General features: G+C 64.4%; 1 protein-coding gene across 1 annotated transcript in view; it reads right to left on the reverse strand.

Annotated features, from left to right (window-relative positions):
• Window positions 1–20,845, reverse strand: part of LOC117651326 (immediate early response gene 5-like protein) — a 35,647-nt gene extending 14,802 nt beyond the window's left edge. The window contains exons 1-2 of the mRNA XM_034395227.1: window positions 20,331–20,845; window positions 9,092–9,228 (exon numbers count right to left, since the gene is read on the reverse strand). Of these exons, the coding sequence (XP_034251118.1) occupies window positions 9,092–9,124 (33 nt within the window). The 5' untranslated portion in view covers window positions 9,125–9,228; window positions 20,331–20,845. The remainder of the gene's footprint in view (window positions 1–9,091; window positions 9,229–20,330) is intronic.
• Between the last annotated feature and the right edge of the window lie 5,598 nt (window positions 20,846–26,443).

Below are 26,443 nucleotides of genomic sequence, written 5' to 3' on the forward strand. Positions count from 1 at the left end.
GGCGCGGCGCGTCCTTCCGCCGCCCAGACGTCATTCGGCGGCGGCGCGGCGGCACCTTGAGACCCTCAGACAGCCAGACCGTACTTCCGTCGCTCTCGCTCGCACCCGCGGTGCGCCCCGCGTCCCGCAGGAGTGCGAGGCAGAGGCAGACGGCGGCGAAGCCCTTTTCGGAATGCGAGGGCGGGGCCGCGGGCCGCCTGGACAGTCCAGCGACTGGAGGGCCTGGAGGGTGCCGGCGCTCGGCGCACTCGTTGGAGAGGCCGGGTGCCATGCCGCCTCGTTCCAAAGAGTAGTTTCGTCGCCTTGTCTCTGTCGCGCTCATGCGGCGTTACGAAGGGGGTGAGAGGTGAGAGGCCACGGAATCAGGCCAATGTCCGGCAGTCAAAGTGCTTAATGCAATCGCCCCTACCACACCATACGTGTCACTGCTAGTGTGACGACGCGGACGCGACTGCCGCGAACCCTCTTTGCCAACCGCCTGAGGGACCGTTCCGTCGCTCTCTCTCGCACTCATGGAGCGTCAAAGGGGGCGACGGGGGGAGAAAGAGCGAGCGAGAGAGAGAGAGAGAGAGAGAGAGAGAGAGAGAGAGAGAGAGAGAGAGAGAGAGAGAGAGAGAGAGAGAGAGATAGTTACACGGAAGGATCCTTCGGATCGGTCGGCTGCTGTAGGCTGCTCCACGCCCAGCTGTGGCAGGTAGGGGTGGAGCACCCTCGGCGCGCTCGGCGCCGCCCCGGGGAGGCACCCCAGTATAATTGGATCTCGTAATGAGTATCGCCTTGCAGCCCCTGCGTTGCGCGGCCGGCGTGGCACTGCTGGTCTGTGTGGTGCGTGCGTGTCAGAGGGAGCGCGCCACCGCGGATAAGCCCCTCACGCACCGCCTGCAGACTGGTTCCTCTCTCTCTCTCCCGCACTCATGGGGCGCTCCCCGCCGGTGCGAGAGAGACAGACAGACAGACAGACAGCGAAAACCGGAGCCGGCGGGCGGTGCGGTGCGCGGTGCGGAGCCAGACAGACAGTCCCCGGCTGGCTTGACTTGGAAACGAGCTGCAGGGCGAAGTGCATTGGCGGCACCGCACCGCGCTCCAGACGGTCCTGCCCCCCGCCCTGCACGTCGAATGCCGGGCCCGCCGGGCCGATGCCGGAAGCAGACGACGCGACGCAGACGATAGTCTGGCGGGGCCTCGCCGGCCGACGCCGCGCCCGCTATCTGACAGGCGCAGTGGCGTACACCGCGTGCACGATCATTATGGGCCAAGCCTTTTGCCTGCATTCAATCTGGCGGAATGTGTTGCTATTTGCCTACCTTGCAGGCTGTCCCGTTCGAAAAAAGGAGGGGGGGGGAGGGCCTCACCTTTCCCCCTCCCCCCCCCAGCACGCCACTGGGTAGCCGCAACCGACTGGATGGCTGACGAGGCGCTCAATAACAGTCCGAACGATTTTCTCCCACTTCCCATTAATTTTTTCCTCACCCAACGTTTTACCGTTTCATAGGTGGGAATAAACCCGGTTGAGGGGCTCGGATTTGACCACAATTGCACCGAGAGAGAAAGGCAGGGAGAAGAATCCCCCCCCTCCCCGCCTCTGCTCCCTACCAGACGAAATCGAACGGCCTCAGCATCACTACGGCCAGGAAACACTCACATCGACGAGCTCAGCGGCCGCCGCACACTGTACTCACCTGGAAAGGAAAACGGAAAAAAAACATGTTAGGTAATTTTGTACGGGTGTATGTTTGGGACATCCGGGACCGCCGATGGACAAGGTCAAACTCCTACGTACGCGTCACGCACTTGTGGTACATAATCATCGTCACCTCAAAAACGCTCCGTCTACTCACGCATCGAGTCGCACAAAAAAATACAGTAAACAAATAATCATACAATCGCAAAAAAAAGTAATTCCTGGCGTAATCCGGAGAGGAATCTGGTACGGACTCCTTCGGGCGGCGAGTTCCCCCTCCTTTTCAGACATGCACGGCCGGAATCAGAAATGACCACGTCCAGTCCAGCGTGACGTTGTTCTGGCCGTCCCGGTCGAAGACTAGCCACAAGGAGCGTCGCCATGGTCGGTCCAAACTCCAATACGGGGACAAAAGTCTGTCTCAAAATCGTCATGCGCGTGCGTGTGTGTGATGTGTGCGTGTGTCGACCTTTCCAGGACACAGCCGCCGCACCATTACAGCAGTCAGCCAAGCAGGCAGCCAGGCAGCCAAGCTTCGACCGGAAGCGGAAGCTGGACACGTCCTATGGATTGGGCGAGCTGGGGGCGCACAGCTACGGCACTGCAAGCGTGGACGACACAGATGATTCCAGGTACACGTCGTCATTTTTGGAACGGGGAGAGCGTCACATTGAATGAAGCCTAAATGAGTGCTGCCTGCAAACTGCGCGCATTTGAGACGGCTTGGGCCGGCCCGAGACAGCCTGGCCTGGGACAGCCCGGGCCTCGGGCAAATGCCCCCGCGCCGGAGCAGCAAACTTTCAAGGGGCGGCGAGACTCGACGCGACGCAGCGCTGCACCGCCACCCCCGCGACGTCGCCCCCCCCCCTCCCCCCCGCCTCGTCGCCGCGCGGCCCAGACGGCGCCCCGAGGCCTCCGCGGTCTGGTCGGCGCGACCCGCCGCCACAACGCCGTGCTGCGCGGCGCTGCGCCGCAGCCATGTTTGCTGACGCGTCTTGGTGTACACAGGAGGCGTACACAATGCGGCCACGGCGGCTCGGCGTGGCGGGGCGTGGCGGGGCGTGGCGTGGCGGGGCGTGGCGGGCCGAGCCCTGACCGCCACAGCACGCCGTCAGGACGCCGTCATCGCGCAGACGGCATGGTAAACACGGCGCAAGTAATGCCTGGCACCGCCACCCGGCCGTCCAAATTCAGAGCTGTGGGCCTCACCAGTGGGCCTCACCAGTGGGCCTCACCAGTGGGCCTTACCCCCTTTCTGAAACGTGTCGCAGCGCAGCGTTTGGCGAGACAGACGAACATTGGCCCGGCCCGGCCAGGCCCACGCGGCTAGACTAGAGGCACTAGACACAGAGTACACAGCCATACCCGACGCGCGGCGGCCCCGCGGCCCGGCGGCCCCCACCGCGAACGCCGCGCCGCGCCGTGCCGTGCCGTCTGGCGTCCCAGACGTGCCAAAAACTTCGTCTAGCCACATAGCGCTAAACATGGCGCCGGCGGGGCGACGAGGCGGGGCGACGAGGCGGGGCGACGAGGTCCAATGCCTTTTATCCCTTGCTCGGCGCGCAATCCTTCCCTATTTAGTATGGCACAAATGCTGAGCGCAGTTTCCGGCGCGCCACCAGAGCGCGGCACGGCGCAGCACCGCGCTGCACGCAGCGGCCAGTCATGCAACGACTCTCCACCATAATTAGTCTAGGCTAGACAATAGAGGCCGCGGCTGCGCTGCGGGTGGTGCCGTCCTTGTCGCTCCCACAGCGCGGCCCACAGCGCGGCAGCGCGGCCCTCGGCGGGGAAGGGGGAGAGAGGACTTGACTCGAGTGCGTCTGCTGTGTCTGCTGCAGCGCTGCAGCGCCTGCCATACAAAACGCGTCAAAGGAGGGGACTCGAACCCGCGTGCCCTGCACTGCGTGCTGCGTGCGCCTTGCACAGGCAACCATGTGGCCGTGCCCGTCATGGCCGGGCCGCGGCGGCCAGCCAGCTAAGCTCGAGCTAGCCTCGTGCGGGCCCCTCGCATGCGTAGGCCAGTCAACGGCCTCGCACTAGAGTGTGGTGCGCGCTGCGCCCACGGCAACGCCCCGCCCCGCCCCGCCACGCCCCCCTCCGCCATGGTGCCATGGTGCCGGCTCGTCGGGGGCTTTGACCTAGAGAACTCCAACGGGCGGCCGGTCGGGAGGACGTACTACTCCGGGACTCTAGTTCTCTCTAGACGCGCCAGCAGAGTGGTTCAATCCACTTGTCCAATTGCCGGTGCGTCTGCCTCACGCCTCGCTCGCCAAGGCACGGGGCGCCAGTGCGTTGCCAGTGCGCAGCAGGCCGCGGGTAGGCCGACCAGGCCGACCAGGCGTCTGATTCCGAGCACTGCTTTCGTCGCTCTGTCTCTCTCGCACTCATGGGGCGGTCCGTAGGGGTGCGAGAGAGACAGAGCGACGAAGCAGTGTTCGGAATCAGACGGCAGGCCGACCAGGGCACGCCGAGGTGGCCACGTCAACGACGTCAACGCGCTTCCGGGTAGCGGTCGGCCTAGGTCGGCCTAGGTCGGCCGCGACCGCCTGCACGACCTGTACGGGCGCCGCCGCGCCGTCGCGCGTTCGTGTCACTCAACTCAAAGTCCGCGCCGTCGCGCCGGGCGGCCACGGCTCGCTCACACTGTGCCTGCCCGTGCCTGCACTGCCACCGCGACGTGTCCCACGGGATGCCGGCCGACCGGCGGGCCGAGGCCGCAATCGGGCAGTCTGGGTGGAAAAGACGCGAGCACACAGACCAGCATTGTCTCGACTCCGTCTTCTTTTTCAGGTGGCTGCACGTGCCGCCGCCTCTCCTCCGGCCATCGTCCTCCGCACGCACACACACGCACGCACACGCACACGGCGGCAGGGCGCATCGCGCCACGAGGTCCTCGTCTCTTCCTGACGCCTCGGACGGCGCCAAATGCAAAACACGGAACGCCGGCGCCGCGAGTCCTTAGGCCGGGGAGCGCTTTCCCCCAGAGGGGGGGGGGGGGGCAGACAGAGCACCAACCACACGGCCTACAAGCTCGGCCCGTCCGCTAGAAACTGAACAAAGGCAGCCATGCCACGATGGCCATGCGCCACGGCACCATGGCGGCCATAATGGAGTCGCAAGGGGGGGGGGGGGGGAGGCTGGGGCGTTTGCTTGCCCTCGCCGGATGGCTGGCTGGACTAGGCTCGCCTCGCCGCGCCACGCCGCCACGCCGCCGGGGCGACTGGCCTAGATCCGCGTCCACTGTGCAGACAACTTGCAAAAGCCGGCACCGTTTCCCAACGGCCGGCCGCGTCCAGCTGTCCGCCCCGAGTCCAGCCCGCCCAGCCCGCCGTCACGGCGGAAGGGCACAATGTAAAGCCCAGAGAGGACTTTCTGTCCTCTCTGGTGTAGCCTCGGCGAGCCTCGAGCCACGTGACTATCGCGGCACCCGGCACCACCACGCACCACCACCCAGCCGGCCCAGCGCACGTAGTACATGCACGCGCCTCAACGAGGAAGCCGACACTTACGCGTCACACCGTGAGGGGTCACGGGGGCGGGTGCGCGGGCGCGGCCGGGCGAGAGAGAGCGGCCGGGTGACGCAAGCCGTGGGCCAGGCTGTGCTTGGAAGGCGAGGCGCGGCGCGTCGACGAAGCCTTTGCCTAGCCTAGCACCTCAACCGCCGGCCGGTCGGCGCCTCACGCCAACAGCCAGACGGCCAAATGGCGCGGCCCGGCCTGGCGGCCCGGCGGCGGGGCCTTGCTTCGCAAGGTGCAGACAGACCTCTCTCACCCTCTCTCTTCTCGTGCTTGTAAGGCGTGCCGCAAGCGTGCGAGACAGACAGGACCGTTCGGAATCAGTCTGCAGGGCGGGGCAGTGTCACCTCGACGGCGGCAGCGAGGTCCTGGAGCCGGCCAATCGCCCCTAGAAGGAAGGAACACTGGTGGGTGACAGACAGACAGACAGACAGACAGACAGAGTGAGCCACCGCGTACGTTCAAAGTTCTCAGCCGGGGAGTGAGAACGCGGCGTACCCGCGATTCGACCTCGCGGCGCACAACTACGCTTTCAGTTTTACCAGTGTACTGCGTAGTGCAGAGCCGTGCGGGCGACACGTTTACCATACTGTGTACACACGGCCCTCCCCAGGCCTAAATGAATGATTCGGTGCCGGCGCGGAAGGAGCGTCCTTCGTCCTTCCCTCCCGACGGCGGCCGTCTCTAGCGCTCCAGCCATTCGGCCACGCCGCTATCGGACGGCGCGCTGCACGTCAGTCAGGGCACGTCACGGCACGTCACGGCACGTCACGGCAGCGCGTCGCGTCGCGGCTCGCGGCCTGACCACCGCCAGTCGCTGCTACACTGCCAAAATGGCGTGCCGGCCGGACAGCCCTCTGCAAAGACCGCCAGCGGAAGCACATTTTTGACATCCGACCACTTTGGTGACGCCACCATGACGCCACTCATTATTGAGCGCGAGTAGTGCGAGCCTCGCGTGCTTCGCCGCCTGCACACTGCTTCCGAGAGTCTTCTCCGTCGCACACATCGGGGACGGCCCGTGAGTGCGAGCGAGACAGAGCGACGCAGACGACTCTCGGAGTCAGTCAGCTGATTGATCGGCGCGACCGGGAAAGGGGCGGGGGAGGGACGCGCAGACGGACAGTGCACGGCACTGCAAAGCGCCGCCGTTTTCGGTCGTCGGCGAAGAATGGGCGGCCGGCGGCGTCGGAGTCGTTTTCGGCGCTCTGCAGGCTGATTGCGAGCACTGCTCGTCACTCCGTCTCTCTCCCCACTCCCATGGATGCGACGAGGCATGCTGCCGGGTACGAACAAAAGCCAGTAATAAGCACCGAAGGTAGCGTACGGGAGGGGGACTAGAGTGACTTAGCCGTTTTCTTCGCCATTTCGGCAATTTCTTTGCATTATGAAGATGTGCCGGAGGGGTACTGAGAATCCGTTTGCATATGCAGACGGCATTTCCAGTTAGGCAGGGTGCGCGCGTCGCCCCCCCAGGGTGCGAGAGAGACGCCCGGCTGGCCGGGGGAGGCGGCGCCTTCCCGGAAGTTTAAGGCCCCCCGGACGGCGCGCCGCGCCACCACGCGTGGGCCTGAGGCCGCCCAGCCCTCCCGGCTCGCCGCGGGGCCGGAGACATGCATGCCCCGCAGAGTGCGGGGCCGGGCGCGGGCCCTCAGGCTTGCAGGGCCCGGCACGCCCCAAACCCACGTTTGCACCAGCAGACGCCCCTCACTCCAGGGTCTCCGGGGCAGAGAGACCCCGGGCGGGGCCCGCCGTCCGGTCGCAGGCCAATGGCCGCGATAAAGGGGTCGCCTTCCCGGTAAAAAACAGGTCTAGACGGCCACGGCGGCCCCGTCGCCACCCCCCACCTCGCGGTTGTGGCCGTTTGGGGGGCCGCCCGGCCCTACCCGGCCCGCCGCGGCGCTTTGGAGACGGCGATGGCCGGCCACGTCAACGGGGGCGAGGGCGGGGCGGGCCTTCTCCGGCTTCCGTCACCCACCGCGCACGCCCACGCACCACGACAGCCACCAGACAGATCAGGTTCTCTCTCGCACTCACGAGGCGTCTACCTGGGGCGCGAGAGAGACGGTCGGGGCCCGCCTGTTCCGGAATCAGCAGAGCCAATGGATAATCCAGCGCACCTGCACAGTGGAAGTCATGCACGATGCATACGGCGCGGGTGCAAGAGAGACAGGTAGAGCGTAGAGCGTGGTACAGGCAGGCCATGCAGTGCGTCACCCCGTCGTCGTGGACGTGGCGTTGCTTCGCGTTGCTTGGGAGTGGCGTTTAAAATAGGCTTTGTTTGGGCGGCCGGCCCGGCCCTCCAGAGACACGTTTTTCTTGGGCGGCGGCGGCGGCCGGCACGACGTCAACATGGCAGCACAAGCGGCGACAAGCGTCCGGAGCACCCTCAATTGGACAGCGTCTGCGACCAACAGCGACGACGTCGCCGGACCCCAACCCCCGGACTAGCGGGGCGTGGCGGCGGCGGGGCGTGGCGGCGGCGGGCGTGGCGCGGCGGGGCGGGGCGGGGTGCTTGCGCGCTGACGAGACCATTGTTAGTCAAGACCAGCGCCGGGGCGGGGAGGGGCTGGGTCTTCTACTAGGTATGGAGGGAACACCGGAGTGGAGGCGGTGCGCCCTAATTGAGGCAAATAATGCAGGCGGGGAGGGGGGGGGCGCAGTGGGCCGGAAGACCAGTGGAGGCGGCAAAGCCAAAATGCGAGATGCGTTTCGAGCTGATCCGCGGTCTCATCCGCGGTAAAAATGAGAGCCTGCGACCGTCTGCGCTGCGACCCACCACCAGCGAAAGTGGTCGCAAAACGTCATTTCGGACGCCCCCCCCCCCATAAATCGGCCCTGGCGACGCTCAGTGGGGCCGCGAACGCGCGGACGCACTCGCTGCGCGGCGGGCCGAAGCGATTTATCGTTGCCAATGCCCTTTTGCACCTGCGGAATGGCCGGGACGGCGTCAGATAATGCGAGGCTTGGGGGGCGTCCATAAATTGGCCGCCAGCATCGGCCCGGACCTCGCGCATCCTTGCCCCTCCGCCTCTTCTTACAATTTGGCGCGAGTTATTCAGTCGGTCGATGCCGAGACGAGATATCGACCACTCTTCAGTTTCCAGACAGGCCCGTTCTGTCTCATTTATTTTCAACGGTGCATGCTTGATACGTATATATACGCTGCAGCGGGGCCCTGCAACGCCCCGCCCCGCCTGCAACGCGCCGACCGGTTCGCCGCAGCCCGTCGGCCCGTCCCAGACGCCAAATGTGCAAAGCCTGTCCTGCCGGCCGCCGCGGCTGGAAGGGGGAGGGGGGGAGGGGGGATGAATAATGGCCTGCGAAAGGGCGCGTAGGGACCACAACGCGCTCCACCGCCACGCCACGCCGCGGCCGGTGCGATCGCTAACTGCGACCGGCTCTGCGTCCAACGGCGAGCACTCCGCGCGTCCACTGCTGCCGACCGACGCCTGGCTGAGCGAAGATGCGTCCCCGAGTACAGAACCGAGAACCCTGAAGACCCAACTCTGCAAAGCCTGCGGCAGGCGCGGCGCATGTTCAACCAGTGTGCCGGAACACCTCTCCACCCGAAGTGCACTAGCCTTGTTTGCAAACGCACGCAAGCTGCACATTGGAGGGCAAAGGCGGGCGAGATTGCAGAGCGGGAGACAATGACAAAGCAACCCGCCAACCCTGCAGGGGAGCCCTGTGAGTGCGAGGGAGACAAAACGACGAGAGCGCTGTTGGCGCTGAGGGCACCGGCAGACTGGTTCCCAGCGCGGACTTTCTCCCTCGCACCCAAGTGTGCGCGGGAGAAGCCTCCGACTCCGAATCAGCCTGCAGGCCGCGCCCCCGCCTCTCCGGGCGAGGGGCGAGGGGCGAGGGGCGAGGGGCGAGGGGGTTTACTTACGGGTAGCGTGGAGTGGGGGGGTTCTCCCCCCATACCAACGGGGCCGACGGGGCGCTGCTGGCTCACGAGGCACGACACCACGCCCACGGCGCCGAGCACGACGAAGGCCAGAGAGAGGACGGCTAGCACGCCCCACACTGCAACAGAAAAGGAAAGGAAATGAAATGCACTCCCTCGGCAAAAAATGGTCGCGTTATCGTTCCTTCTTCGTTCGCGATTCAGTCCGAAGCGCTTCGCCGGAGCGGCGTGGAAGGCCGCGGCGGTTCAAGGCTGGACTTTCAACGCGCGGCCCTAAGCACACATACATGTTCATGAGCGGAGGGCGAGGCGCAGGACCGCAGCGCGGGGCGGCACGCACGGCACGCACGCCGAGGTCAAACACCCGCGCCATCGACACAGGTGTGCCGCCCTCTCCATCAGCCACTTGCCTCTTCCCGAAGCAACATGGCCATTCTTCGACAAACAACCCTTCCTTCCCGGGAGAAAACATCACACAGTGCAAAACAGCCAGCCGCGGACCCTCAAACAGGAGCCCTTACCTACGCCGAAGAAAAAGAGGCCTTCCCTTGCCACGGCGGAGCGCGGCGGAGCGCGGCGGAGCGCGGCGGAGCGGCAGGGGCAGCGCGTCCTCGAGGTCGGCAAGGTCGCGCGGCCGCGCGCCGCGGATGGCAAGGGACAATGGTCGAGTGTCCGCGGTGCGCGGCCCGCACAAGCATAGCAAGCAGAGATATCCATCGCGGTGGAATGTCAAGTCGGCTATCATCGAGGTGCTGAGGCCGCGCCTGGGGCCGGGCCTGGGGCCGGGCCGGCGTCCGGTCCAGTAACCAACCAGGTACCCACGGGGCGCGGCAGGGCACGGCAGGGCACGGCAGGGCCGGGCCGGGCCTCGCGAGTGGCCGCGAGCACGTCAGAGCAGAGTCCGCGGCCCGCGCCTCGGCGCCGACGCCAAGGAACAAAACACGGCCGCTCGTTTGCACCTTGCCCCGAGCGGCGCTTATCAGCGCGGATGCCTCGAGCCGACGGCGACGAGGATGGCGGGGACGTCGGCCCGCGCCAAGCCCGTGCCCCTCGAGCCCAATTTGCGGCGCCTCGAGCCTCGACCACCCCAGCCGCGACCGGCCGCGACGCGGTGGCGGAGCAGCAGACTGAGAGAGAGTCGTCGCTCTGTCTCACTCGCACCGACAGGGGACGCGCCATGAGTGCGAGAGAGGCAGAGCGACGGAAACGACTCTCGGAGTCAGTCTGCCGCGGAGCCCTCCTGTTCCGCCCGGAAGCACGCGGCGGGTAATCAGTCCGCGAGGGAGGAGCGCAGCGCCAGCGCCACGACGAGGGCGGACGAGGGCCTCGGTGGCGGCCTGCGCAGCCCGCCCCGCCTGCGGGGAAGGGCGCGAAGACTGTGAGGACCTACGCACTGGGACGCCTCCACCGCGCTCGGCCCATATCTCGGCCCATGGTTGGGCCCATGGTTCGGCCTGGCTGTCCGCTGCAAAGCGTATGTGCACAGCAGACCGGACAATACGCAACACCAAACCGTCCTTAAAACTAGCTTATTTTGATAAATTTAAACTTGTGAGTACACAGGCCAATTTATACACATGAGTAGGGCAATGATTCACCCCTCGGACCGAGTAGTCCGTACGCTATTCCTCAAAGTGTTTATCCCCTCGTCAAGAGTCTCAAGCATTTTATCAACGCCGCTCCAAGAAAAGGGACGCCAGCCCAACCCGTCGGCAACTGGCCCGCGAGTGGGTTGCCTCGCCGATGATAGCGCGAGGACCACTGCCAGTGCACCGCCCAGGCAGCGCAGGCAGCCCAGGCACCGCCGGACAGCGGGGAGATTCCACCGTAGCCGCAGCGCGGCTGGGAACTCGGCGCCGGCCACCCCGCCCCGCCCCGCAGGCGAGTCCGTTGGCGTCGCGGCGCCGCGCAGCCCGAGGGATTAGGGGCGTTGCGCGTCGCATGGCGGAATGGAATGGCGGAATGGGGGGTCAACGGCCCGCCGCAGCGCCGCGCAGCGCGCACTGCACCAAGGCCGCCGGACACGCCCCGCCCCGCCCCGCCGACCTACAAACCAAGATGCTGCTTCGTGTCGCGGGGCGGGGTGGGGCGGGGTGGGGCGGGGCGGCCACGACGGCGCCTTGCGGTCCCACAGCGCTAGACTTGGTTATTTTGAGGGGAACCCTTCGGCGCGCGATGCCGCGCCATCCGCACGCCAGAGCGAGAACTTGACACGATTGACCGAGGGGCTTAAAACCGCAACTCTCAAAACCTGCGACCCCACTCCGAGTGCATCGGTTACGCCGTTATCACGCCTCGGAACGCAACAAGCTGTACCGTCTTAATTTTTTCTCACTTTCCAAACGAGAAACCGCGGCGGGACCACGGCGCAGCGGCTCTCCCCCCCTTTTTTTCCCAGGGGGAAAATTCCCCAGTGGTGTCCAATATATCGGGGCACAAAGGAGACGCATCCCCGGCGATTTACGGTCAAGACTGCATGCCGCCCTGATCCCCGTCCTCGACGCGGAGGGGCAGCCGGCCCGCCGTGGTCCTCCCTGCGGCCCAGCACGCCGACGACACCTCGCAGCCCGCGCAGCCTGGCGCAGCCCGAGGAAAAGAAGCCGACAAAAAAACGAGCCCAGGCGCAGCATGGCGCAGCGGTAAGCTGGATATACGTCCCCCAACCTCTAGAAATCGAGCTAGACATGCTAAATCCCTACATTTTTTGTGAGGCAGTGGAAATAGCCGAACGGGCGCGGCGAGGCGACCGACCTGAGGTGCCGGACGCGACGTCGAGGCCGGCCCGGAGCTTCTCCAACCGCCCCGCCCCGCCCCGCCCCGCCGTCACGTGCCGTCATAGCGGCGCGCCACACGCCACACCGCGGCCGCGGCAGCCACGAGGCGCCAGTCGTGGAATGCGAGCCGAGGAAATTAATTTCCGCGACGCGTGCCTCCACCACCAGCAGGCTCCGTCTCTCTCGCACTCATGGCGCGCCGCGTGCAGGTGCGAGAGAGACGGAGCGACGGCTCTGGAACAGCCCGGCGCGGCGCGGCGCGCAGCAGCCCACCACGACATGATGGACGCCGCCTATCCATCGCGCGTCGCGCCTCGCCTCGCGCCTCGCGCCGCCAGGCCGCTTAGACAGTTATATTCCAAGCGCCCGGCCGGTACGATACGCGCGTTGCGGCGCTCTACGTACGCCCCTCGGCGCCGAAAGAGCAACCAGCTCAAGCGTCTGTTTAGCATTGACCAGCAGGGCAGCCTGGCACGGCAGCCAAGCCAGGCCTGAGGGCCGCTAGAAGCGCCAGATGCTGTGCACTTCGGCTTCGAACACGTGGGGCCAATGCATATGCGGCAGACTGGCTGTCTGTCTGGCTGGATACCGCGATACAGCACAGCCTGCCGCTTCTCCCTGCGCCTGTCTGCCCGGCGCGCTGCAGACGCCAACGACACAAAATAATTTGGGACGTCAGAGGACGCGGGGTCGCCTCGGAGCCAGCCTTTTTATCGCCAGTCATATTGCCCCCCTGCGTCCTCCACTCCCCCTGCCCCTGCAATAATTGTATCGTCTGCACGCGGACACACACACACACACACATAGTCGGGCGTTCGGCTGAGCCTGGCTGTACTACACCGGGCCCGGCCCGGCCCGGCCCCGCCGCGCCCTTCAGAAGGTCAGCTGTCTGGCCGCAACCCCCCTCCCCCTTCCCCGTCAGCCCCCCTGCCGCCTCCAGCAGGGCCGCAGCGGCGAGGGGGGGGGCGACGCTTGGCTGGACGATGAGCCGTTCGGTTCCCAGGAAGTCAAGTTTCGTTGGTCCACCATCACGACGTCCGTCCCCCTGCCGGCCCTGCAGCCCAGCCGCCCGGTGACCCAACACGCACTACGTTCCGCCCCGGCAGGCCCGGCAGGCCCGGCCGCCTGATCCAATGTCAAGGCTTCGCGCTTCACGCTCCGCCACCAAGGGCCGGCAGCAGCCAACGTGTGCAGAAACGGCGGGGAATAAAAACAAAAAGAGAGAAGGCAAAAAACCCGGAGAAAATGGCGCAGTCTCGGCAACCCAGCAAGACGCCTCCCGTCGTCAACAAGCATCAAAACACAGAGCGAAACAATGCAAATAATTGCAGCCAACGGCAAGCCGCGACGCGCGCGTCGGCCGGGGGGTGCCGGGGGGTCGCTCTGTCCCTCTCCGCCGCACTCGCGGGGCGTCCCTCAGGGGTGCGAGAGAGACAGAGCGACGAAAACAACTCTTCGGAATCGCTCGACTCGACAAGATTAAAACGGCGCCGACGGCACCGCGACGCGGCGCCCGCCAAACACGAGGTGAACGACAAGCAGCCCGCCAGGCCCGCCAGGCCCGCCAGGCCCGCCACCACGGCGCGCGAACCACCGCGTCGACCGCCGCCACGCGGGGAACGCGCTCCGCGACGCGCTCCGCGACGCTCCGAGGTGTTCTGCCATCGGGCATTATTTTTAGACAAACTGGGAACTATGGACACGCGCGGACGTCGCGGACACGCGTCGGCGGCCCGACCATCACCCCTCGATGGGAACCAGACGCGGAAGTCGGCAATTTGCATCGGAGCGCACGGCCAGCGCTGGGCCAGCAGACTGTCTCTCTCGCGCCCAGACGGTGCGCCCCACGAGTGCGAGAGAGACTCTCGGACTGAGCTCGGGGCGCCCGGCCCGACCCGGCCCGGGGTGGGCGGTGGGCACGGCGACGCGGGCCACCGCCGCGACACGCGCCACATCACGCCACCCCGATTTCCGGCCGCGTCCGTCCGCCACACTGCCATGGGCCGCACACTGCCGCCTCGCCTCGCCGATAACACGAAGCAGGCCGACGGCGGCGTGCGTGGTGCCACTGTGGATCGCACTGTGGTACCCTGTGGTGGCCGCGTGCGCAACGATAAAGACAAATACTTGCTTTCTTGCCTCTCTCCCCGGGCCTAGCGGGGCAGCGGAGCAGCGGCGCGGCGAGCAACACAGACCGACCGGCGCGCCGCCCTCGACGAGCCTCGATCGCGGAGGAGCAAGCGCTTTTTCAAACATTAATTATCGAGATGAAAGGCAGGCCGGGCGCCGGCCGCCGCCCCGACAAAGAAGGCCTTCATTTCGGAAGCGTTAATGCGTGCTTTGCAGAGCGGAGGAATTTTAATTTTTCTGACGACGAGGGGGGCCGGGCCGGGCCGGGCAGCGCGCCGCGGACAGCCGCGACGAGCAGGCCACGCGGCGATGGTGCTCCCCTCCTCCCCCACACCCCGTGTACGTCACCGACCACCAGCAGACCATGACACAACATGGCACGGACATCCCCCGGGGCCCCGGGGCCCTTCACTACACGGCAAAAACACACACCGCCAGTTTCCGTGGCAGCCTAGCCAGGCCTCAGGGACTGCAAGGCTGCAAGGGACAGAAAGGGACCGGTGCGCCTCCCACTGTCTCTTTCGGGACCAGCCAAGCGCGCCACGGAAAATAGGCGACCCTCCATTCCAAACACTCAATGGACCGCGGTTTGGGTCGCAGACGCCCTCAGACGCCAGCGGGGCTGACCTCATTCCTTCACCACCGCGCGGGCCGAGACGGGAAAGGCAAGGGACAGGCCGCCATGGTCGCCGCCGCCATCACCGGTAGCCTGTCCTCACCATGGTCCCGGCGACTCAAACAGTTTCAACTTTCGGCGGGGACCAGAGGCAGCACGAGCCGCTGCGCCGCCTCGCAAGTTCCAAGTTGAGGAGTCCTAGGCAAAAGATCTTATCTGGGCCCTCCTCTTCAAAGTATCGTATCTGCAACGCGAGCCAATTTCAATTAGTTTGACCATTTGAGACGGATAGGAGGGAAGCGGAACATATTTCTACACGCAGTATCGGTTTCTTAGATGTGTCATCTTCAAAGTTTTGCATTACAGATGAGATTCTTTGAACAGGAGCGCTCAGAAAAGATCTTTTGAATAGAACATCTCGAAGTTCCAGCCGCGCAGCCACCTAATTAATGCTTACATCACAGTCCAATTGAAAATCAATTTATCGAAGCGGCATCCACGCGTCCGGCGCGGCACTGCGGTGGACGGGCCGTGGCACTGCCGTATGGCTGAAGTCTTCCTCTTGCAATCTCCTGTTAGCGCCGATCATTCACTATGCAGGCCGATGCAGGCCCCATCGAGGGGTCGGCAACTCATATATTACTTCGTACGCGGTGGCTATATTACCCGTATATTACCTGTATATTACCATATATTACTTGCATATTACCACAATTTCGCTTCTATAATACCCCTATACAGTACCAACTCGATCGCTGTCTCCTCGATCGCTGTCGTGTGCGAGAGAGACAGACATAGGATTCGGCGCTAGCCCGCTTCGCTTGCCGGCCCGAGCTCCAGACCGGCAGCGCCGACGCACGCTTGCTCGGGCCAGCCAGCGGCCGGGCCGAGCCTAGCCACACCCTCCCCGCCCCCCTTGCCCCGGCGTTCACCGGCCGGTACGTGACAGCTCGTCTGCTCGGCGTCCGTCTGCCGCTAGGCTGCCCCAGCCGGCCGGAGCGCTGTGGCGCTCGCCAGCGCGGCCGGGGCTAGTAGCAGCGAACGAACTGCTCTCACTATCGCTGTCGCGCGACAGCGATCGAGTTGGTACTGTAATATACGTATACTCCCTCGTACACGGCCAAGGGAAGTTGCCGACCCCTCGGGCCCCATAGAAACGAGGCCGCAGCACCGAGGGCCGTTCCCATCGCCCTCTCCCTCTCTCTCTCTCGCCCTTCAAGGGTTCGTCCCGAGGGGTTAGCCACTCGGTACTAGGGCGTACACACGATTCCGGATTCCCGCGATTCCTGAACAAATCTTGCATAAAAGGAGAGGTTTTTGAAGATTTTTCTTAGCTTTTGAGTGTTTAGTGTCTCTTACATATCCCTCTCCATTGAAACTTTTAAGATTTTCGATAAAATTTTGAGCAAGTTACGAACGATTCCCGGACTGAGTGTACACACGATTCCCGGAGTGGGTAACCCCTCGGTTCGTCCAAAGGGTACGTCCGAAATGAGTGCGAGAGAGCCAGACTCTGAATCAGTCCACAACTAATCAAGCCGGAGGCAGGGTAGTGCCGCTTTCATCCTGAACGTCGGACAAAGGTGGGCAGCGGTTGGGGCGGCTTGGCAGCGGCGACATCGCCACAGCGTGCACCGCACTGCATCGCACGGAGCGCGAGAGAGACGGGACGACTCTGCGCGGCTCTGCTGATGTCCGATACACGCCGCGCCGCCAGGGGACAGACGGCACCAAACCGAAGCACCATTCATTCATTCGTGTGGCCGCCGCGGGTCGCCGGAACGGCAAAGCAACGCACGCGGCCCCGTGGCGAGGCCGCCGTCACAGCTCTAGTCACGCGACCCTCGTCACGCGGGCCCTGGCAGTCGTCCTCCTATGCATCAAACTTGTGGTGGTGTCCGTGCCAGAGCCCTCTTTCCGACAGTGTAGGTGCGCCGCCGCCCCGCCCCGAATGCCTCCAGCCAGGCCGTGCCCCGCACACGGCACTGCAGGAAGCGCCCCAGCCGTGCCGGCCGCGCCGCCGCGCCGCCCCGGCCACAGAGCGGGAGGGCGGAGGCGGGCGGGCTACAGTCGCAGCCCAGCCAGCCAGACAGGGGGGCTCCTCCTCCCCCTCCACCGGCCCTATGAATGAGAAAATCCCCTATCTTGATCACCAAACTCGCTGAGGGTGTAGGGAACTCTTTTGTTTTATTAGCTTTTATTCGGTCTGGCGTATAAAGGGTTTCGTCTCGGCCCACCGCCACCAGACTGCCCCCTGCCTGCCGCCCCCCTCCCCCCCCCCCCCGCCCCGCCCGGCCGGTCGGCCCGGTCGGCCTCCGGCACTGTCTGGCCGGAGTGAGGGGGGAGGGAAGGTAAAGGGCCCGCCGGCCGGCCAGACTCGGCGGTGACGCTCCGAGACGCCCGCATTGCACTGTTAAAAACACGCCCGGTGCGCCGGATATCATCTTCCAAGGGCACCGCAGGGCACCGTGCCCCCGGGCGGGGCGGCAGGGTCCCCCCAAGCCCTGCGGCCCTGCGGCCCTGCGGTTCGGCGTCCGGTCGCCCCTGCCTTCGGTGTGCCTTCGGTGTGCCTTCGGACCGCCGCGGCATGCCGTTGGGGGCTTGGGGGCGCAGCAACACAGCTCCGCTGCACTGCGCAGTGACCTGGACGCTGGACGGAGACGACTCCGCGGCGACTCAATCAAGTCCGCGGCGTCCGCGGCGTCCGCGGCAGTGCGGCCGTCGCCGTCCGCGATGTCATTGCGACGGGCGTCGCGTCGCGGTGCCCCGCCCGCCCGCCTGCCTGGGCTGCCTGCCTGCGCGTGCGAGGCCAGGGGCCAGGCCGGCCAGGCAGCGGGCTGGTGGGCGCGGTGCTCGGCGGGCCGGCCGGGCAGACGGACGAGGGGAAGGGGGAAGGGGGGGAGGGGGAGGGGCGTCTGACGAGGTGGCTGCCGCTCCCCACCGCTCTCCGCCCGCCGCGCCGCCGCGCCGCCGGGCCGCGTCGGCTGTCTAGACGAACGCTCAACAAAAAATAAAACTTAAAAAAAGGAAAAATGGAAAAAAACGAAAAAGAGGAAAAGGAGTAGGAGGTGAGTGGAGGTGGGAGCAGTGCAAGTGCAGTGGCGACTTGGGCCGCCGCGACATGCGACTGCACGGACTGCATGCGACTGGGGAGGCCGCGACCTGCATCCTGCATCACGCCGGCCGTGCAGGCCGTGCAGGCCGTGCAGGCCATGGAGGAGCCCAGCGGCAACCATCGCCGGCATGGATGGGCATGGCCCGATCCAGCAGGAAACCGGGGCCGGGCTGGTATAGGCTGGCTGGGGCACTGTGCGGTCGACTCGCCGACACGTGGCCCACGTGGCAACACCGCGAGCGGCACTGCCATGGCACTGCCATGAGCGGCGTAGTGCACTGCATCCTTGTGAAGGACCTCTAGCCAGCCATTTCGGGGGGGGGGGGGGGCAAACTTGGGGCCTAGGCGCGGCATGCATGTCCTTGACGACCGCGCTGTCACCTTGCTGAAGCAAGGCCGAGCAAGGCGCACACTGCCAGTGGCGTGCGCAGAAATTTAGAAAGGGGGGGTCAGGCCACGCTTTTTGCCTACTTACAGGGGGAAAGTGGCGCAATTTGCCTACCTTTCAGGCGGCTGTCTAGTGGCCAAAGGGGGGGTCATGACCCCCCTGACCCCCCCCCCCCCCCTGCGCACGCCACTGCACACTGACATGCCCCTTGTGTGTCCGTTCACGTCATAGCAGCAGGCGGGCAGCCTCGCGCCAACACCTTCCCGACGGCGTCCGGATTCCCCCCCCTACCACCACCACCACCACCACCACCACACACACACATCCACGTCCACGGGTCTCAATCAAGAAATTTTAAAAATACCCCGTCGGAGTGAGTCAAGTTGAGCTGGGACGCGTCCATTTTCGCCAAGCGGACTGAGAGTCGTTTGTGTTGCTGTCTCTCTCGCACCCACGCGGGACGCCCCATTAGTGCGAGGGAGACAGAGCGACGCGTCCGCAGACATGAGCGCCGCGACGACGCCCATTGAGGCCGTCAACGCGACGGCTGCCCCTTTGTGCAAACGTTCCATGCGCAGAGTCGCGGAGTCATCGGAAAATTTCCTCCAGCCACGCGTTACCGCCCTCCTCGCGGGCAGCAGGACGCGGGGCGGGGCGGGGGGCGGGGGCGGGTGCCGCGATCGAGTGCCGATAAGACGCTTTCAAATGAGCAATGCGAGGGCCGCGGGGCCGCGGTGCAGCGAGGGGCCCAGCTGGGTCCGTCCTTTCGCGAGCAAGCACTGCCATCATGGCGCGCATTTCAAGAGGCGTTTTAATCATTCGCATCTCAGCGCAGCTGAGGACTGTGGTGCTGCGCCACAACGACAAGGGAAGGCACAGGGGGTAGCAACGGCCTAGGGAGAGCGTGAAGCGATGCTCGCGCCGTCAGTGCAGAGGTTGCGCACTTGTTCGAGATTATGAAAACTAGACTGTGTTTTTCAAAACACTTTGCACCGATGGAAAGGGCTTGAAATTTAGGGTGCATTAGGCTAATTGCCTTTCTCGAAACTCCTCCCTTACCTGATATTAAGGTGCAGTAAAAACACCAAAAAACACAAAAATCATAAAATTTAGGAAAAAACTCGAATGCGCCATGTTGATGTAAATGATTTCGCCCTTGTGTTCGGTTGAATTGGAAGTATCGGGCAGTCTACTAGGCCTAATGCACCACAAATTTTGTGCTCTTTCGATCTGTGCAAAGCGTTTTGCAAGCAACGGTCTAGATCTTACAATCGAAGCAAAATAAGTAACCCCTGCACCTTACTCGCGCATGGCTTCACGCGCCTCCTAGGCCGTTGCCGCCCCCTGGAAGGCACCTGGAAGGAGCGAGACCCAGCCTCTGGCCTGCACTCGCCTCTTCCGGGGTCACACGGCGCGGCCAACACACTAAGTGAAGCTAAGTGACACCAGCAATGGCAGAAAGGCGGGACGGAAACGAGTCGGGGAGAGGCGGGGAAAGTGCGGCACCGAACTCTCGGCATCTCTTCCATAAAGTGACGTTCTGAAATGTGCAATGCACTTTGAGTAAACCTCTTTTCAGAACTTTACATATCCTCAGAAATTACTGTGAACTAAATACTCCAGAGAATTCAGTGGAATAGAACACAATTCATAATCAATGTCAAGGAGTAATTTAACAAAAAAATTAATATAGATCTTACATGACAACAGCTTTTGTTTAAATTTTCTGCGGTGATAGTTTGTATCAAATACACTGCTGGAGATACATTATTTCAAAGAAATGACTCATTGATGAGGGTATTGGGAAAAGTGGCTGGGCAACGCAAATAGATGCTATTGAAATTTGAATAGATGGATATGAGCAGGTAAAAATCATTCAATTTTTGAACAGACCTACTAGGCCTTGTAACACCAATGTAACTAAATGAAGACCAAGTATTAAATCAAGCTTAAAAATGTCTATATTCAGCAACCAGTTGTCGTTTCCAATGTAAAGTTGTTTAGATTCATGGAAAACCAACAAATGGAGCCAACTGACGAGTTGTCAGAACCAGAGGTCGCCTAGGCTAGGCTGTCATCGATGTAAATAGGGCAAGTGCTTTTACACCATCGTTTCGGCAGCATCGCTCAGAACGAGGCCGACCGAACCCCAGCACAGGCAAACACGATCCCTGCCTTCAGAAACATCTTTCACTTACAGAATCGACGAGCAGGGAGTGGAACACCGCAGAAAAGCGGGCTGGTCTGGGTGACGCGAGCGGAGCACTGGCGAACATAACCTCACTTTGCCGCTTCCCGCTGCCGAGTGGCACTTGAGTGGCACAGCAGTCCGGTCGCACTGAAATCCGTATCCTCGCGTGGGCACGCCAGGGCACGCCAGGGCACGCCTCACTCGGTGCTGTTCGAACCGCACGTCACAAAGTCCACCTTCACTAGACACCCTCCGAGCGGCCGGCCCGTCTCAAGAGTCTCACCACACGGCAAGCAGTCCCCGGCGCAGAGACGACGCCCCTTGACGAGTCGGGCGGCGGGGGCGGCGGGGGTTGTTGCGTGTCAGATTGTCCTTCGGTCACGACGCGACGTGACCAGGGGAGAGCTCTCATAGAAAAGTACAAAAACGGGCTAGACGTCCGGGACCGTCACGGCATCATGTCATGTCCCCACGGCGGACCGGGCCCGACTGCTGCTGGCTGGCTGCTGGCTGGCGGCTGGCGGGCGGGCGGGGCGGCTGGCTGGCTGGCTGCTGCCTGCTCTGCTGCCGCTGCCCGTCGTGCGACGAGCCGGGGCGACGCCTGCGCCCTCTCGCGGCCACCGGGCCAACTTCGCCGCGGCGCGGCACTGGCAGGCACTTCGTTTCTTCGCCTTCTTCGCGCTCTCTCGGTTTGTTGCTCTTTCTCTGCCGCACCCTTAAGGCTGACCCCTTGAGTGCGAGAGAGAAAGAGCAGCAAACCGATCTTCGTACTAATCGCTCGGCAGGCACTGGCACCGTGCAGCAATGGCCAATGGCCGGCGGCGTAGTGCTGTTCAAGGTTCGGGGCGCCCGCCCTCGTACTCACTCGCCCTCAGGCTCAGACTCAGGCTCGGGCTCGGGCAGCCTGAACGCAGCGCGGCGTCGGGGCGCATCTTGCCACGAACCACCGGCCGCCCGAGATCCGTTTCGGCGCTCTGTCTCATGGGCAGGCGCGGACAAATGGGGCAAAGGGGGTTTTGCCGGTTTTGCCCCCCCCCCCACCCTAGATAACCGATAGGAATGCAGGCAAGAAGCTATTGTACCCCGTGTAAGTAGGCAAAAGAGTGCCACCCTCCCTCCCCCGGCCGCCCCTGGATTCGCCACTGCCTTTAGAGCGTCGAGAGGCCTGTGGAACCCCAACCCCAACCTCCCCGGCACCGCCGCCCTGCCGCCCTGGCCGCCCTCGATGTCATCGGTCAAGGAACACGCTGCACGGAGATGCGCGGCCTGATAGAGACCTCCGCTCTCTGCCTCTCTGTTCCTGTCTCTCGGTCTCTCGCTCTCTCTCTCTCTCTCCCACTCTACAGTTGGCACTCCGCACTCCACTTACATCGCACCCATAGCAACGAAAGGCGGGCGGCTTGGTCTTGCAGGTCTTCCCCGCTATTCATCAAAAGTCTGGTCAAAAGTCCATCAGTCGTCTCCCCGGGGCCGTGCGCCCCCTCCGCCCGCACGCCCCTCCCGCGCGGGGCTTCGCCGCTTCGCGGCTTTCGCATCCTAGCCAAAGAGGAAAGAGGAAATCCGGAACAAAATCCCCTTGCCAGGCGCTGGCCGCGCTGGCCGCGCTGGCGCCCGCAGGGTGCGGCAGGGCCGGAACCAGGCTGCTGGGAGTCTAACCTGATTTATCTGACTTGATTTCACAGACAGGTGTGCGCCTGGCCGAGACGGCCGAGAGGGTGCGAACCTCGACGGCATGCCCGCCACACGCGCCCCACGTGCCCAAGCGGGCGGGGCACCTGTGATTGCGATTGCGACCTTTTCATTCAAACCGCGCTCAATCAAATCACCGGCTATGCAGCGGACGGGTTGGCGGGGTTGCTGGCAGCGGGGGAAGGGAACTCGGAAGGGAATGCGGCGTGGACTCCGCGGACGGCGGGCAGGGGCAGGTGGAAGGGAATGCCCTGTTCCTGTTGACGGCGCCGACGAACCGCCGCGGGGTTGCTTCCGGTCAAGTCTCGAGGAACGGCGCGGGGGTGTCGACGGGCACGGCCAGCACGGCCAGCACGGCCACGGGACGTCCGTCGACCCCGCGGCTAGCGGCTAGCCCATTTGCATCCTCATCCATCCAGGGATTGCTTAATGTGGGAAAAGCAAGCCGCCATTGTGCGGCCTATGCCGGCCGGCCGCGGTGTCGGCTGAAGTGTTGGACTAGCTGGGGGAGAGAGAGGGGGGGAGAGAGAGAGAGAGAGAGAGAGAGAGAGAGAGAGAGAGAGAGAGAGAAAGAGAGAAAGAGAGAGAGAGGGGGGGGGCATAGACAGACAGAGGGACGGGGACCAAGCCTGGCTCTCGTCACGGCCTCAACGGCTGGGCTCCTCAAGGCCCCTTTGCTCGAATCGCACAGCACCCCGACGATCTGAATAGAACTTGAAGGGATTCGGAACAGCTTCCGCCGCTCTGCCTCTCTCGCACCCCTACGTGGCCTGCCGAGGCCCTGGCCGGGGCCCTGGCGCCCCACGAGTACAAGAGGGGTAGAGCGACGAGGAGACAAGGCGATGCTGTGCATGCACCGCCATGCACCGCCATGCACCGCCGTGTGGAGTGCAACGCGTGTCTGGCCAAGAGAACCGCTTGATGCAAACTTGGGCGAGCCGCGACCGTTCAGGCCGAATGCAGGAGGGGCTTGTGGTGCCCGTCCCCGACACGCGGCCGACGATCGCCATTCAGTCCGACCTGAAAGGCCGAATTCGGTGCACGGATCGTCCAAGTTGGGCCAGACAGGCGCCGAGTGGTGCACTGCGGTTACTGTGCGCCCTGTGCGCGGTGGTCGCAAGATTCAAGGTCTTCGAGGTGCAAGGCTGGAATTCCTGGCATTCAATCCCAACGGCATACAGCTTCCAACTTGGCGGTGAGGTGAGACTCCCAATCCCCAGTCCTCCGACCGGGAAGACCAGACACTCCCGCCCAAGGGCGGATCCAGGGACGGGTTCAGGGGGGGGCGACGTCGCGAAAGTTGCCTACCTACAGGGGTTATGTGCGACTTTTTGCCTACTTTTCAGGCGGCTTCGCCGCCTTCAGGGGGGCGCGACGCCCCCATCGCCCCCCCCTTGGATCCGCGCCTGCTCCCGCCCTTGCCGCGCCGCCCAAGACTACTCAAGGCGGTCGACGAAGCTATCGCCGCGGGCAGCAGAAAGAAAGAACCCCGTGACAACTCCTTTGGTTGAATGCCGATCACAGTGTCGCAGACGGTCGCAGCCTGGGCAGTGCGCCCCCGACTGACGCACATATTCATACTGTACTGAACGCGGCAGCGCGGCCGTAGGCTAGGCCAGGGCAACTTTCCTTTCCCGCCGTCGAGTTGCCTCGTCTCGAGGAAGTGTCCACGGGCCGGGCGGATGTCTGGGAAACAAGGCAAGTCCGGGCCGCGAGGCGAGTCAAAAGTCAAGTCGTCTAGACCGTCTAGACTTGTCGGCGGCGGTTGCGCCACACGGGGCAGCACACCGAGTGCGCGAGCAGCGCAAGGCTGCCGCCATGCCGCCGCCATGCCGCCGCCATGCCCCGCCGGTCTTGACCGTCTTGACCCCATCGGTGACTCGGTGGGCGGCTCGCTTTCACGCTCATCAGCATATCAGCACGAGGAGCACGCGGTGCCGGAAATCGGGAATCGGGGCGGCTCGAGAAGAAACACCGACGCCGAAGCGAGTGACGCATTTTCGGCGGCATCTCTGTATAGGGGGCGGTGGATGTCGCCCTTCTCTCATGTTGTCGGGTGGTGTGCGGCGTGCCCGCGAAAACCGAAAGCGGAGAGCGGACGGCGCTCCAGCGGCGGCACTCCAGTGGACGCGCGGGGTGACAAATTAGTGAGCCGGGGGAAAGGGCCGCGCAAATAATTCCGGAGTGTGATAGGGCGCGGGGCAAAGTCACAAATCAGGGACGCCAACTTTACTGCCTCGCCGCAGACGCCGACCCCGGGCGCACGGCCCTCGGCCCGTGCCACGCCGTGCCCCACGCCGTGCCCCACGCCGTGCGGTGGCGTCGCAGCGTCGCGGACGCGGGGAAAGAGGGGAGGGGCGTGGGCTTCTTCTGCGCGCTCGGCGCGCTGCAACTCTGTCGATACCCAAGTTGACAAAGTTTTTCACGCGCGCGGGTCGGGTACATTGGCGCAGTCAGAAGATCGGGCGCCGTGCCGCCTGCCTGGCGCTGCCCCTCCCGTCCGCCGGGGCGGGGCGCGGCGGGGCTCTCCGCGAAGAAACTCAATCAGGCAGGTGCGCAGAGGCGGCGCCGCGACGCCGGAGTCGCCGCACCGCGCACGTGCAGGCCAAGCAGGCCGGGAAGCCTCGCCAAACTCGACCCACACCGCGGTTCGCGCGTCTGCCGGACGGACGGACGGACAGACAGACAGACAGACAGACAGACAGACAGACAGACACACAGACAGACAGACAGACAGACAGACAGACAGACAGGCGGACGGACGGACGGACGGACGGACAGTATCAAACCGAAAATAGACCTGGCTGGACACGAGGCCTATACCGCGAACACGAGCTGGACGGCCGCTTGCTTCGGCGCGGCGCGTTGCGGCGCCCTGCTGCAGCCTGCGGCGGGGTGGGGCTTGGCCGCTTGGCCGCTTTGGCGCGGCTTGGGGCTGACGCGCTGACGCGCTGACGCGTCAGATTGCCGGGGCGGACGCGCGGCGCGGCGCAGCGCGGCGCTGAGTGGCGGAAAGGGGAGACCCACGCGGAGCGCGGAGCGGCGTGGGACGCGGACTAGCTGTTCTAGGCAGCGCGACGGCAGCGCGTCCCTGCACTGACAGCCGATACACCGCGGCGGGGCGGGGCGGGGCGGGGCGGGGCGGGGCGGGGCACACTCCCACAGGGACACCACGTAATGCGTTCCACAAGAACAGGACTCACAAACGAGCGAGACGAAGATTAAAATGGAATCCGTTACTCGCACACTCGAGCCGTAGAAGCTTCGCAATGCACCCCTGGCCTAGGCCGAGCGAGCTCGCCGAAAGCCTCCCCCCATCTTCTTAATGACCACCGTTTTCTTTACTTTCCGCCCCGGGCGCGCGGGGGCCGCGATCCGCCGCGATCCTGCCGCGCCCCTCTTCGGCGTAAATCGCTCGTCGCGTACACAATTTGTGGAAAGCGATCGTGAGCTACGTAACACATTTTAGTGTTTACATGTTTAGTCTACGCGGCCGGCGCGCCGACGCCGCGCTGCGCCGCACGGGCCGAGAGGTATCGCTGGCGGCGGCGTGGCGCGGCAGGGCGTGGCGCGGAGTGGCGCGGAGTGGCAGGCGGCAAGGCACTGCGCGGCGTGTCTATTTTCACCGCGGCCACTGGAAAAATATGGCAGCTAGGCAAACGGCGGACGGATGCATAATTTTCGCATCATCGGCTGGATGCGGCCTTGCGCTGGTGCCGCGGTGCCGCGGTGCGGCGGCTGGGCCCCGCCACTGCCACGCGACGCCCCGGCGGCCCTGCCGCGCGATGCGCGCGATTCAGAGGAGTCGTTTCGTCGCTCTGTCTCCGTCGCACTCATGGGGCTCTCCGTAAGAGTGCGAGAGAGACGACGACGGGGCTTCACTTGGTGGACAAACAGCACTGCATGGAGGGAGACCGATGGAGCTTGCTGCTTTTGTTCTACCGTCGCCTCCTCACCCTTCTTCGGCTTCCTCTTCGGTGAAATGCCCGCTCGGCCCGCGCGCGCTCGTCTTCGGTCGATTCAAGGCACACAAGCGCACGGAAGCGACAAAAGTGGACTTTGGCATCCTTTTGCGTTTGCTTCACCTTTGGAGGCACGCAGAAGGTGGTGTGAGCTGTGTGGTTGGCAAACTCAATCGAGTGTCGGCGAAACGGAAACGCGATAGGACTTGCTGCACGTTTTTCCAGTTCACTCTGCCGCGACGTGTCCCTTCTTGGCGGTGCCGGGCGGTCGCGCGGGCGGTGCTATTACGGGCCGGCCCTCCTGTCCTCTCTGCTCTGCTGCTCTGCTGCTCTAGTGCGCCGCGGCCGTCGCGGCCGTCGCGGCACCAGGCCGGAGGTGTCGATGGCTGCAGTCTCAGCACGACAGGCGACGCGACGCCGCGGTGATCGAGAACTGGGTCGCGCCTCACTTCCGAATGGCAGAGCTTCG

Source organism: Thrips palmi, unplaced genomic scaffold (assembly GCF_012932325.1).
Source record: "Thrips palmi isolate BJ-2018 unplaced genomic scaffold, TpBJ-2018v1 HiC_scaffold_5, whole genome shotgun sequence".
NCBI lineage: Eukaryota > Metazoa > Arthropoda > Insecta > Thysanoptera > Thripidae > Thrips > Thrips palmi.